Source organism: Penaeus monodon, chromosome 4, assembly GCF_015228065.2.
Source record: "Penaeus monodon isolate SGIC_2016 chromosome 4, NSTDA_Pmon_1, whole genome shotgun sequence".
Lineage (NCBI taxonomy): Eukaryota > Metazoa > Arthropoda > Malacostraca > Decapoda > Penaeidae > Penaeus > Penaeus monodon.
This window is the reverse complement of record NC_051389.1, coordinates 33493654-33506153: the sequence shown is the minus strand read 5'-3', so window position 1 is coordinate 33506153 and position 12500 is coordinate 33493654. Positions and strand designations below refer to the sequence as shown.

General features: G+C 36.8%; 1 protein-coding gene across 1 annotated transcript in view; it reads left to right on the top strand.

Moving 5' to 3' along the window:
* The window catches only part of LOC119571886 (inositol polyphosphate 5-phosphatase OCRL-like), a gene marked incomplete in the record, with an annotated part of 96204 nt that overhangs the window by 14485 nt on the left and 69219 nt on the right, over positions 1–12500 (top strand). Inside the window, 2 exon segments of the mRNA XM_037918985.1 lie at positions 4609–4740; positions 6411–6646. Of these exon segments, the coding sequence (XP_037774913.1) occupies positions 4609–4740; positions 6411–6646 (368 nt within the window).

Genomic DNA, 12500 nt, shown 5'->3' with positions numbered 1-12500 from the left:
AAATACTAGCACTTTTGAGTAATTGTTCATGAGTTTGGTCATGGGTTGCTTGCAGCCTACATCGACCTCAAGAAGGTATTTGACTCGGTGCATTGTGAATGGCTATGGGAGATCCTGAGACTCGGGAATTCCAACGCAGATTATTGGCCTAATAGCAAGCCTTTATACAGGTATTGAAAGTACTGTAAAGTGTGGTGGGGTACGTCAAACTTCTTCCTTTTTAATTCAGGGGTGAGGCAAGGCTGTGTCCTTGCACCAACACTTTTCAACACCTGTATAGACTGGATGATGGGCAGAGCTACTAGCCAAAGTCAGTGTGGAGCAACACTGGGCAGTATCAAGGTCTCAGAACTTTACTTTGCCGATGAGTCCCTGGAGTCACTGGTGGCAGCTCTTGATGCATTTAGCAATAAGGCGAAGCCCTTAGCCTTAGAAGTCTCCTGGACCAAGACCAAGATTCAGGACTTTGGGAGCCTGTTTGGGTAACCCATTCAGTCAATTCATACTTGCGGCATGGACGTTGAAGTTACAGAGAGTTTTACATACCTTGGTAGTTTTACATATCTTGGTCTGAACTGTCAGACCAAGAAGTGAATAGAAGGATTGGTCTGGCAATGGGAGCCATGGGCCTGCCTGGAGACTTGCCACGAGGGATTCTAGTGGTTGGAAGCGAAGGGTGGATGCGGCCATGCGCCCCTCTCGGCGTTAACCCCTTGTTGATGATGATGAGGAGGATATACATACATACATACATACATATAATATATATATAATATATAGATATATATATATATATATATATATATATATATATATTATATAATATATATATATGATATATATATATATATTATATATATAATATAATATAATATATATATATATATATAATATATATATATATATATATAATATATATATATATATATATAATATATATATATATATATATATATATACACATACACTCATGCACTCACACTCACTCACTCTCACACACCACACACACACACACACACACACACACAACACACACACACACACACACACACACACACACACACACAACACACACAAACACACACACACACACACACACACACACACACTCAACACACACACACACACACACACACACACACACACACACACACACACACACACACACACACACACATTCATATCTATATTAAAGATAAAATGTAATAAAAGCAGGATTTTCTTCCATTTTTGCAAATGTTGTTCATATGATTTAAGAAACTCTATTCAGTTAAATACAAGGCTGCTACTCCCAAGGCTTCAGTACTTACCTTTTGTGTGTCATAGTTCAAGCCAGTTTCACTGGCAGAATGCCATATATCAATCTGAGTAGCTGATACAAGGAGATTGTTCATATAAACTGGATTGAAAGTTACAGGATCATAGTAGCAGCAGGTAAATGATTTAGAAAACAGTAACCAATTAGAGCATTACCCATCCTGTTCTCCCTCAGGCAGTGCCCCTGGGCATGTGTCATGTGGCTGTAAGGGAATCTAAAAAAAACAAATAGAATGTAATGCATGCATCATAGTAACATGACGGACCAAGTCAGCCTTAATGTGAACTACACATTATCTGGAGGCATTGGGTTAATAGTATACCTCAGATCTACATTTTTTACTTTCTCTCTCTCTCTCTCTCTCTCTCTCTCTCTCTCTCTCTCTCTCTCTCTCTCTCTCTCTCTCTCTCTCTCTCTCTATATATATATATATATATATATATATATATATATGATTTTATACATACATACATACAATTATACATATATAAGCTCAGGGTTACCTAAACTGGGGCCAGTCTGAAAATTACGATGTTTTCAGGTCTGGAGGCACAGACGAAGTCAATAACTATCGTCCTATTACCATACGGTCTAAAATTAAAAAAAAAATTGTAACAGACCAATTGAAAATATTTCTGGACACATGTCCTACTATCCAAATTACAACATGATTTCAGAAGTATGCTGTCTACTGAAACAGCATTATTACAAATCACAAATAAATTTCATGAAAACATAGACAAATAAACTTGCTTACACTGTGCAATTTATCCAAGACTTTTGACAGTGTCAACCACAAAATCCTCCTTAGTGTAAGAGTCTCAGCACCCTTAGTACAATGGTTGTGACTGGTTGGCAGTGATAGTGGTTATAACGGCTTGACTCTTTATTGAAGAAGAGTACAACACAGGAAGGAAATACAAGACGATGTCTTAGGGTAAAGCGTGGGGTCGCGCGTCCGGCCAGCCAGCCCTAGGGTGTAGGCTGGATTGACCTTATCACGTCGACTGCTGAGCACAAACTGAGTGAACTGGGTTATCCCCGGCACAAGCAGTGAGCATCCACCGAACATGTGGTGTGGAAGGAATAATGGTGCAGCTGTAGGAGCAGCTGCAGGAAGTATGGGGGAAGTCGGTGAGGTCACTGGTCCGTCCATACTTAGTAAATTAATATATCACAACAATGATACATACTGGTTCAGAAGCTATTTAAGTAGCAGAAGCCAATCAGTCATAGTTCATGAGAAAATATCAACAAAACAGATAGTATCTTTCAGTGTTCCACAAGGATCTATATTAGGCCCAATCCTGTTTACAATATTCATAAGTGACTTATCACCCATATCCCAAAATTGCTTTCTAGTTCAATACTCCAGTGATTTACAATTTCTCCACAGTGATTCAGTAAACAACTTAGGTGAACTAATAAAAAAGAGCCAGGAGACATTGACACTAATAAAAGGATACTTTGACACAAATGGCCTCAAGATAAATCCAGATAAAACACAATGTATCTTCATAGGTAGTCACCAAAATATTGCCATAATTCCAGTAAACACCACCATAAAATTTGAAGACAGCTACATAAAACTGAGCTCTTCTGTAAAAAATCTAGGCATACACATTGACAGATCATGACATTTGAGAACCATGTCGACAACATCTATAGGAAAGTAATGGGCACACTAATTTACCTAAGCCACATAAAAAACAAGATCCCCACTGGAACTAGGACATCTGTTATTCAAACTAGTTCTCAACATAATTAATTATTGTTCAAACATCTGGGACAAAACAAACAAAGGTCATATTCAGAAAATCCAAAAATTATGGAAATTTGCTGCAAGAGTAGCACTTGATAACATAAATATGACCACATTACCCCACACATAAACAAACTAAATTGTCTAAAAGTACAAAACAAATGTAACTATGACACTTGTGTACTAATTCACAAAATAAGCAAAGGTTTTTGTCCAAAGTGGTTATTAACCGTTCCAACTGTAGGTAACACAACCTGTGTTCAAACAAGACAGGAAAACTGTACACATCAAAAGATCATGTACAGGTATAGGGGCACGGCAGGTTTCAAAATATAAGAATAGACATGACTAATATATACTATCATTAATTCTATGTGTATCTTATATTTACATGTACTGTAAATCACTTTCTATGTAATAAGAATAACCATAGTAACTAATGGAATAAAGTATTTTGAATTTGAATTTGAAGTTGAACTCACTCTCTCTCTCTCTCTCTCTCTCTCTCTCTCTCTCTCTCTCTCTCTCCTCTCTCCCCTCTCCTCTCTCTCTCTCTCTCTCTCCTCCCCTCCTTCTCCCTCTCCCTCTCCTCTTCCCCTCTCTATCTCTCTCTCTCTCTCTCTCTCTCTCTCTCTCTCTCTCTCTCTCTCTCTCAATTTCTTTCTTCCTATGGCATGTACATTAGCACAAATTCTGTAAGCCAGTAGACCAATAGATCATGTGGTTGTTTAACACGTAGCTCCAAGTCAGTTTGGAACCATCACACTAGCGAGGGCCTAGAAGGTTATCACCAGCCTCCAGCCCTCCAGGGCTGGCTGGCCGGACATGCGATACCGCACTCAGCACCTACCCTAAGGCAACTTCTCGTGTGTTCCCTTTACTGTGTTGTACTCTTCTAAATAAAGAGTCAAGCTGTTTAACCACTATCACTGCCCAACCAGTCACACCCATTATATGAGGCCTCTACTGCCTCTTATACTCCCTCCCCCCCCTTCACTCTCTCTCTCTCGTCCTCCCCTCTCTCCTCTCTCTTCTTCCCTTCTTTCTCTACTCTTCTTCTCCTCTTCCCTTCCTCCTCCTCTACTCCCTTTCCTCTCTCCTCTTCTCTCCCTCCTCTCTCTCTCTCTCTCTCTCTCTCTCTCTCTCTCTCTCTCTCTCTCTCTCTCTCTCTCTCTCTCTCTCTCTCTCTCTCTCTCTCTCTCCCTCTCTCTCTCCCTCTCTCTCTTTCTCTCTCCATGGAATCTAAATTGCTTAAAATTTGATGGCTAGAGGGATGATACCAATGCTTTGTGGGGCTTCCTCTGTTTTTGGTAGGCTAAATTTGGTAGTTATTCAGGAAATGGGAAGTGCCAATGTCAATTTGGAATGGGGTAATGTTTTCTGATTTTAACTATTAAGAAAGTAAATTAAGGAAGTTAAGCAATCAGGAATTCTAAACAAGCAGTAAGCCCTTGAATGAAAGATCTCTTGATGAAGAACATATTCTCCTTGTTATGCTTTTTGTAATACTGACGATATTCCATTTCAGATACTTCAAGCACAGATGTTGACACAGATGTTTTGGTGAATATCACTTCTGGGAAAGTGAGATTATTATTTGAAATGCCGTTTAGTCAAAGGACAAACACCTTTGTATCAGAAGTCTTACGTGCTGCTGAAGGTATGTTTTGTGTTTACATCTAGATTAGCATATATTCCTTTTTAGAATTAATCTAGATTAGCTTTTTAGAAAATACGTTTTGATAATTTTGCAAATTAGCCTATTAAAAATGTAGTGACCCCCCCCCCCCCCCACTACCACCACACACACGAAAATACAAGTACACACATCACATGGCATCTCAACTGATATAGGCATCATTTACAGAATAATAGCAATATATGGATGCCTTCAAGATTATTTGACATCTCATACATAAGTGTAAGTATTGTCAAACTCAGGTACTTCCACAAATGTGTTTCACATAGTATGCCAGGCTAATGAGACATAGGCAGACACTCATATGCCTTAAATGACCATCCTTACCACCCAGAATGCACTGAAATATGTCTCCATATCTGTCTCTGATTCCTTAACCTATTACCTCTGGGAGAATTTGGGTTCCTGGGCCTCTGCTCTGAGGAGTATGGTTGACAGAACTGGATGCAGTTCATACTTGCGATATTCTTTTTTGTATCACTTGTATCCAAAACATGATTATGTTTTTGGATATTCAGAGATGCATGATGTTTATTTTAGTTGCTAGATTGAACCTGCATTAACTTGATTATATGAATTAGAGTCCATTTCAATAAACTAGGTGTGGTACACTCTAAGTAAAAGATGGAATGTGATTTCCTTGAAGGATAGAAAAAGACTATATACAAGGCTGCTACTCACATGGCTTCAGTACTTCACTTTTCAATACCATCAGTACTGACAGAGCACCATAATTGACATGAGGAGACTAATCATGTAAACTAGAGTCCATTTCAGCAAACCAGATGATTTTACTTTCTGGAAAAGAATTGAATGGAGTATAATTGGGGAAAAGAAATAGAACTTTCTTTCATATTTGTATTTATATAAAGAGAAATTTACTAGTATACACAGAGCTGCTACTCCCACAGCTTATCAGTTCTAACCCTGTGTGGGGTAGCCTTCAAAGCACTAAAATTGGCAGAGTGCCACATCACAGTCAGAGCATACCACTCTGTTTCTTTTTAATTACTGCAAGAGTAGCAGACCTTACAAGGCCTGTAACGGTTCCCTGGAATTCAGTGCTTGTGATGTTTTCTGCCTCCCTGGAGTTGGCTCTCAGCACTATGTGTTGGCTCTGGTACTCCCCATACTCTTGGCTGTATCCTTGGTTGAGACAAACTTCAATGTGAGGAAGAGGATGACAACTGCCATATCTAGAAGATAGAATAAAATCTTGTACCGCCTGATGGACATGTGAGTGGTCAGTTAGGAATGAGCCAGTTGGTCACTCACATTGATCCTCTTCATGCCAGATTGTGGTCATGGACAGGAATAGTATGTCCTCTGGAGGCATGATTAAGTTTGCCATGATGTGGGCCCCACATCATCTGGTGGCAATGGGTTAATGTCTCATTGAGATGAGTGGAAATAAAATCCTTTTTACTCCAGTATTAAATTTGGATGTAAAGAGCACATCACCTCATATTGTTTTTAAACACTAAGACCAGTCTGGTGACACATTAAAGATATGTCTAAGACTTTTGCAATGTGTCAACTTTTTACTTATTGTAAATTAAATACTACCTCTTTACTGCAGACCATGCTGTAATGTTTACTTTGATTTTTAATTCATAATTGTTTTATTTCAGTGCTTGGAAAACGGAGAGGACCTCCACCAGAGTTTTCATGGCTTCTTCCCTACCAGAACTCTGCAAGCAGTTCCAATGAGGGAGAACTGGCAACCATGGGGCAGAACAATCCTGCCAGTGGTCCAGACAACTTGGATGCTGTCAGCTTGGGTGATGTTAGTGTGGACGTAATGCAGACCCCACCTGCACCCTCCCTTGACCCTGCTATCAGTATTACTGACAACAGTAGTTTGCATGTACGTTGTTTGTGCATGGTTAAATTTGATTAACTGGCTATTTTGCCTTTTAAAAATAACTGGTATTATATACCTTTTAGATATAACAAAAGGGTGGGCAAACTTTTCAGAAAGCAGGCCAGATGAGACTTTCAGGAGCAAAGCATGAATTGGAGGAACTATATATAACAGTTAATAATTAGCACATATTAATCTTTTCATAATGAAAGTAAGTAAAGTAGTAAATAGAAGGGAAAGAAATCCCTCCTGAATTGGATAGTAGCAGAGAAATGTATACAGGAGCGACATTTACTTTGTCAGAGTTACTGTTCCGCACAAAAGAAAATTTTTAGATTGTGTAGGTCTAGCTGAGAATCCAATTATATGCTGGGAATGCCACACCACAGATTTAGAAATTAAATATCCTGAGCTGGCAAAAAAAGAAAAAAAATTAATGCAGACCGCACATTTAATGATGAAATAGAAAACTGCAATAGATCCAGCAAAATATCTGATAGGATAAGAGGGATTGACTGAGTCCGGGGTTTTACAGGCAGGAGTGCACTGTGAACACTGAGCAGGGAGTCAAGATGAGTTTACCTCTCCCTGATATATCAGATAGAATTAAACAAATAGGAAATAAGAGATGTTTGGTGAAGCATGAAAACACCCCTCCACTTTCAAGTTCACCTCGTATCATCTGGTATGCCCTTCTATCCAGAGCACTTGCCATTATGAGTAGGGAGTATGTGCCTCAGATGCAAGGGTCAAATTTATCAGTTCACACATTGGCAGTCGTAAGTATAAAAGTTGGAACTGGAGGAGTTGACATGGGTAAAAAGTATATGAATAATATTGTGCTGTAAAAAAAAAAAAAAGAGAGAGAGAGAGAGAGAGAGAGAGAGAGAGAGAGAGAGAGAGAGAGAGAGAGAGAGAGAGAGAGAGAGAGAGAGAGAGAGAGAGAGAGAGAGAGAGAGAGAGAATTAAGGCAATGAGCATGAAAAAATATTGAGAAAAATATTAGCTTCATACCTGTTGATTAATGAAGCCTTATATCTAGATATGTTGGAATGGTGCTTTATAGAACCCTATAGGTATAATATAAAATTTGGCATGTGGAAGGAAACCCCTTTTTGTTTCAAAAATTTTCCAAAAATTCAAGGAGTGGGCAAAGTGGGTGAGGTCAGGTAGTTCTTGTAATTAATTCCTTGGTGACTGAGCATTTCTGAAGCTCCACTGTATGTAAAGAAAATTGGTAAAACAAAACGACAGTGTACAGTAAATGTGGACAGTGTGTGCCTATATGCACTTCTAGTGTCATTGGCTTAAAATGAAGTAGAAAAAGAAAGCTTATTTACTCAATTCATTTTATTAATAGTGTGAAATAGCATATATAAAAAGCTCTTTGCTTGTGAGCAAAGAGCAAAAATCTTTAGTAAACATGCTGTAGTCGATAGTTTAGAGAGAAGTAGTTAGTGGAAGGGGAACTGGTGGATTTTTAATATTGTCAGATCTGAATGGATATTTTTCATTTCATTCATTGGTAATATGAATATAGTAAACACTATGACACTTTGGTGAAATGTTAGAAGAATTGAAACAGAAAAAAATTAATGATAAAAAAAATATATTCATAGAGACTTTGAGACCATTTTAAGGAAGAGTCTGAGCAAAGTCTGAGTTCTCCTGCCTTCATTTTCTTGGGAACGGATGGTAATGAGTGTGAATTAGCAATTCTGGTACTGTAAGGCATACTTCATCCTGCCAAACCTCTGTTCATTTATCCTTTTTTATTCCTTCTCCAGTTTCCCAAAATCCACTACTTTAATGACACTACTATGTGTTTGATATTTGATGATTAGATATCAATTTTCTGGTGTATAAAATTAACCTGTTGGATCAGGGTGCATGGCTGCTCATGGCCCAAAGTACAGGTATAGGCTTCTTTGAGTAGCAACTATCCCATGTTTGTTGCTTGTAGGCTTGACCCCCACAAACCCTTGTTACAGTGTCAAGGCACCTTGCCACCCCTTTGCAATGTTATTATCTCTTTCTACTTTAGTTTTTTTTTCCATTTTCCAAGATCTATATTTGTAAGTTGATATGTATCAAGACAGTAATAGACTGTTTTCCATGCACGACTCCATATCATCTCACAAGGTCATCTATAACTCTGTGCAATGACAATTTAGATAAGTAATATTTTCTTTTTAGGCTTTTTTAAGATTTTCGTAATATTCATTATTATGTAATCGCCCTTCAAGAGCTTACGGTGAGTCATTCCCATCCCCCAGTCATCAGCTATATTTTTCATATTGGCATATACTGTCATCTGGTCCTCAGCCATATTTTTCCATGACATGATAGTCACATCACTTGGATTCCTGGAGTTGAATTCTTAAAATGCCAGCAAAAAAAAAAAAAAAAAAAAGATACGTGCTTTGAAGCTTGAAAAATCAGGCTTCTTCTTTGTCTTCTTATTCTTATTCTAATGTGGACAAACAAGTTGGAGGATTTGCTGTGGATGGGAAAATCTATGCAATGTCCACTGATTTTAGTTAATTGATTGAGTTTGCACAGAGATAACTCCAGAAATGTGCTTAATTACCAAGGAGTCAATTATTAGTTCTACCAATCCCCCCAGTTTACCCTTTTCCCTGTTTTTTTGAGATTTTTAAAATTTTCATTTTGTATTTTTTCATTAACCCTTTGGCGACGGGTGACTTCCCGATGCACAAGCCCTATCTCCTGGGGTATATTCATAGTGGCCCTGGCCCCGCTGCCGGGGGCTCATATCGTTACCCTAGCATGTGCGACCTCTCATGCCCAATACCTGCATCCTTTGCCTTTTCTTCGTAAAACTAAGGACCTATGTTGTATTTACAGTATTATTATTTTCTAAGGTCTCTATTTGCCATATTTTCTGATAAATCAAGACTGTAGGATATTTTTGTTGTTATATAGACTCCATAGTTGATCATTATTCGCTCTATAGTCTGAATAAGATAAGCAGTCTATGGTATCATGGAGTTGAAACCGTAGGTTTTGTTGTATTTTCTTTTGCATTTTTTTGAAGTTATTTTATAAGATAAACTTTAGTTCCATATAAATATAATTTTATGTTCAGTGTTTTTATAAATACGTGATTTTTTTTCGTTCGTTTCTTCTTCTTCCCCGATCCTTCGCTTGACTTGACCATTTTGCACATCTACGTCACACTCTCAACCTCCACCCACTCCCACAATACTCACAAATACACGTACGTACATGTAAACACACACGTATGCTCACGTAGACAAACACACACACACACACACACACACATATATATATATATATATATAATATATATATATATATATATATATATATATATATAACAAACACATAACATATATATTATATATTATATATATATAATATATACATATATAATATATATATATATATATATATATATATATATATATATAATACATATATTAATATATACATTTATATATATATATAAATATATAATAATATATTATATATATTATATAATAATATAATATAATATATATATATTATTTATATTTATATATATATAATATATATATATATATAATATATATATATTATATATATATATATATATATATATATATATATATAAATATATATATATATATATGTTATACACAAACACACACACCCTTTTGCATATATATGTCAAGTTCTTGATCTCCCCAACTCCCTCCCCCACTTCCTCCTAACACATATGTACAATTTCTCCACACAGTCACGCGGCGACTGGCATATTTCGTGAGGCGCGACCCGATTACCGACGTAATTTTCTAGACGCTAACCTCGGAAGCCCGAGAAGCCTTTATGAAATGCATAGTATAGGAAAAATGAGAAAAGTGTTAAAAATTACTTAATCACATTTTCAGTGTCAAAAAATAATATTTTGCCGTAATTGTAACAAAAAAACTTATGGCATGGCCATATATGCCCCGGAATATGGGACATGCGCACCATGGCATGTATGTACATGCCACCTGGCAGATAGTCCAGGCATGCCATGGTGTGTACGTACATGCCACCCGTCGGCAAAGGGTTAATAGTAGTATTTTAATAATATGCTAATCATAATGTCGGTAATGATTATATCAATATTTATATTAACCCAATGCTGCTACAAAAATGCAGTGCTATTTTTTATTTTTTTGTGAAATGTCTCTGCACATAGATGGCTCTGCTAGTGCTTAGCCACAAAGGAGTCAATTAGTAGACCTTGTGACTTTTTTTTACTAATGACATGAATATTGATGGTGTTGTTTTTTTGTAGACATATTAATTACTACAATGTTATAAACATTAGTAACAGCAAAATAAGATAACAAAATATTTTCGTAAATCAAGGAAAAACATAAACGGGTGAGTCAGGCAGTACTTTAAATTGGCTCATTGATGACTTAGTACAAGTATAGCCATCTATCTGTTAAAACAATTAATAAAGTAAACTCATGTACATACATGCCATACTCAGTAGCATTGGGTTAAAAGCCATAGAAAAAATGAAAATTGTAGGAATGAGGAAATCAGGTGAAGTCTTTGCAACAAAGCTCACAAAAAGCTACAGTGGACAGTACATAAACTGACATTGGATTAAGGGGATATGGGCCAATTATGAACTGAAAAATTACTTTGTCACTGAATCCATCACTTGTACCTGCTGTTTATCAACACTTTCTGATTATTTTTTCTTACTTTTTCATGGGAGGTAATGCTTAAGATGGTACAGCTCACTAAGAAGCAATTCTTTTGTAAGCTGAAAGCTTCTTACAAGAGGAAGTGTTAGGAAATAAGATGTGAGAGAGAGAGAGAGAGTCGCAAAGCACCGCCATTCTCCCTCCACCTCCCCAAGCATTGAGGGGTCATAATTTTTTTGAGAGTAGGTCTAGGTGTGCATTACTACATTGACGGACTCAGTAGCATGTATAATAACCGTGGACCTGAGACCAAACGTAATGGAAATAAAATGCGTAAAGATTTGGAATGGCTTTTACTCACAAATGCATTTTCAAAACTGAAATGAACATTGTGTAGCTACTGCTACTTAGTTTTACCTGAAACTCTGACAAAATGTTCATAGTATAGAGGTGAATGAATGGTCATACTCAGAATTCCCATTATGAACACTAAAGCCAGAAGCACAGTAAGAGGGAGTATCCCTCTCAAGATGACGTGTCGTGACATCATCAAAATGACATGACGACAGTGCTTGATGTGTTACCAGTTTATAAAATCTGAGTGTGATTGTCAATTTAATAACTGAATTATTCATAACTAAAATGTCAAAAGGCTCAAGCAAATGATTCAGCAGCTACATGTCTTAAAATACTGATAACAATGACATCATGACATCTTGAGGTATGACATTCATATTCATATCAAAGAAGGGGAACGAGATTTACTTTGTAATATTAACATTTCAGACCATAATTAGGAGATCTTAATTTTTACAGATTTTTTTTTTTTGAAGTGCATAGCATAATGTTTGCAAATGTGTATTTCTTGGATTTGAAGTTGCAACTCTTCTAGTCCAAAACACTAGGAAAACATATATTGTCAGACAAGTTAACCTAATCTAAAGTTAACCACTGTGTAGTACTGAGTAAGTTTTATATTAGAGAAATTTACAGTAGCTTGAACAGGATATATCTTTAGTGTGTTGCCAGACTGTAAATGTTGTGAATCACTGCCTAAGGTTTAAATGATAATGAAGGGATATGATATTTACATTAAATTTATCATTGCGTGTGTGTGTGTGTGTGTGTGTGTGTGTGTGTGTGTGTGTGTGTGTGTGTGTGTGTGTGTGTGTGTGTGTGTG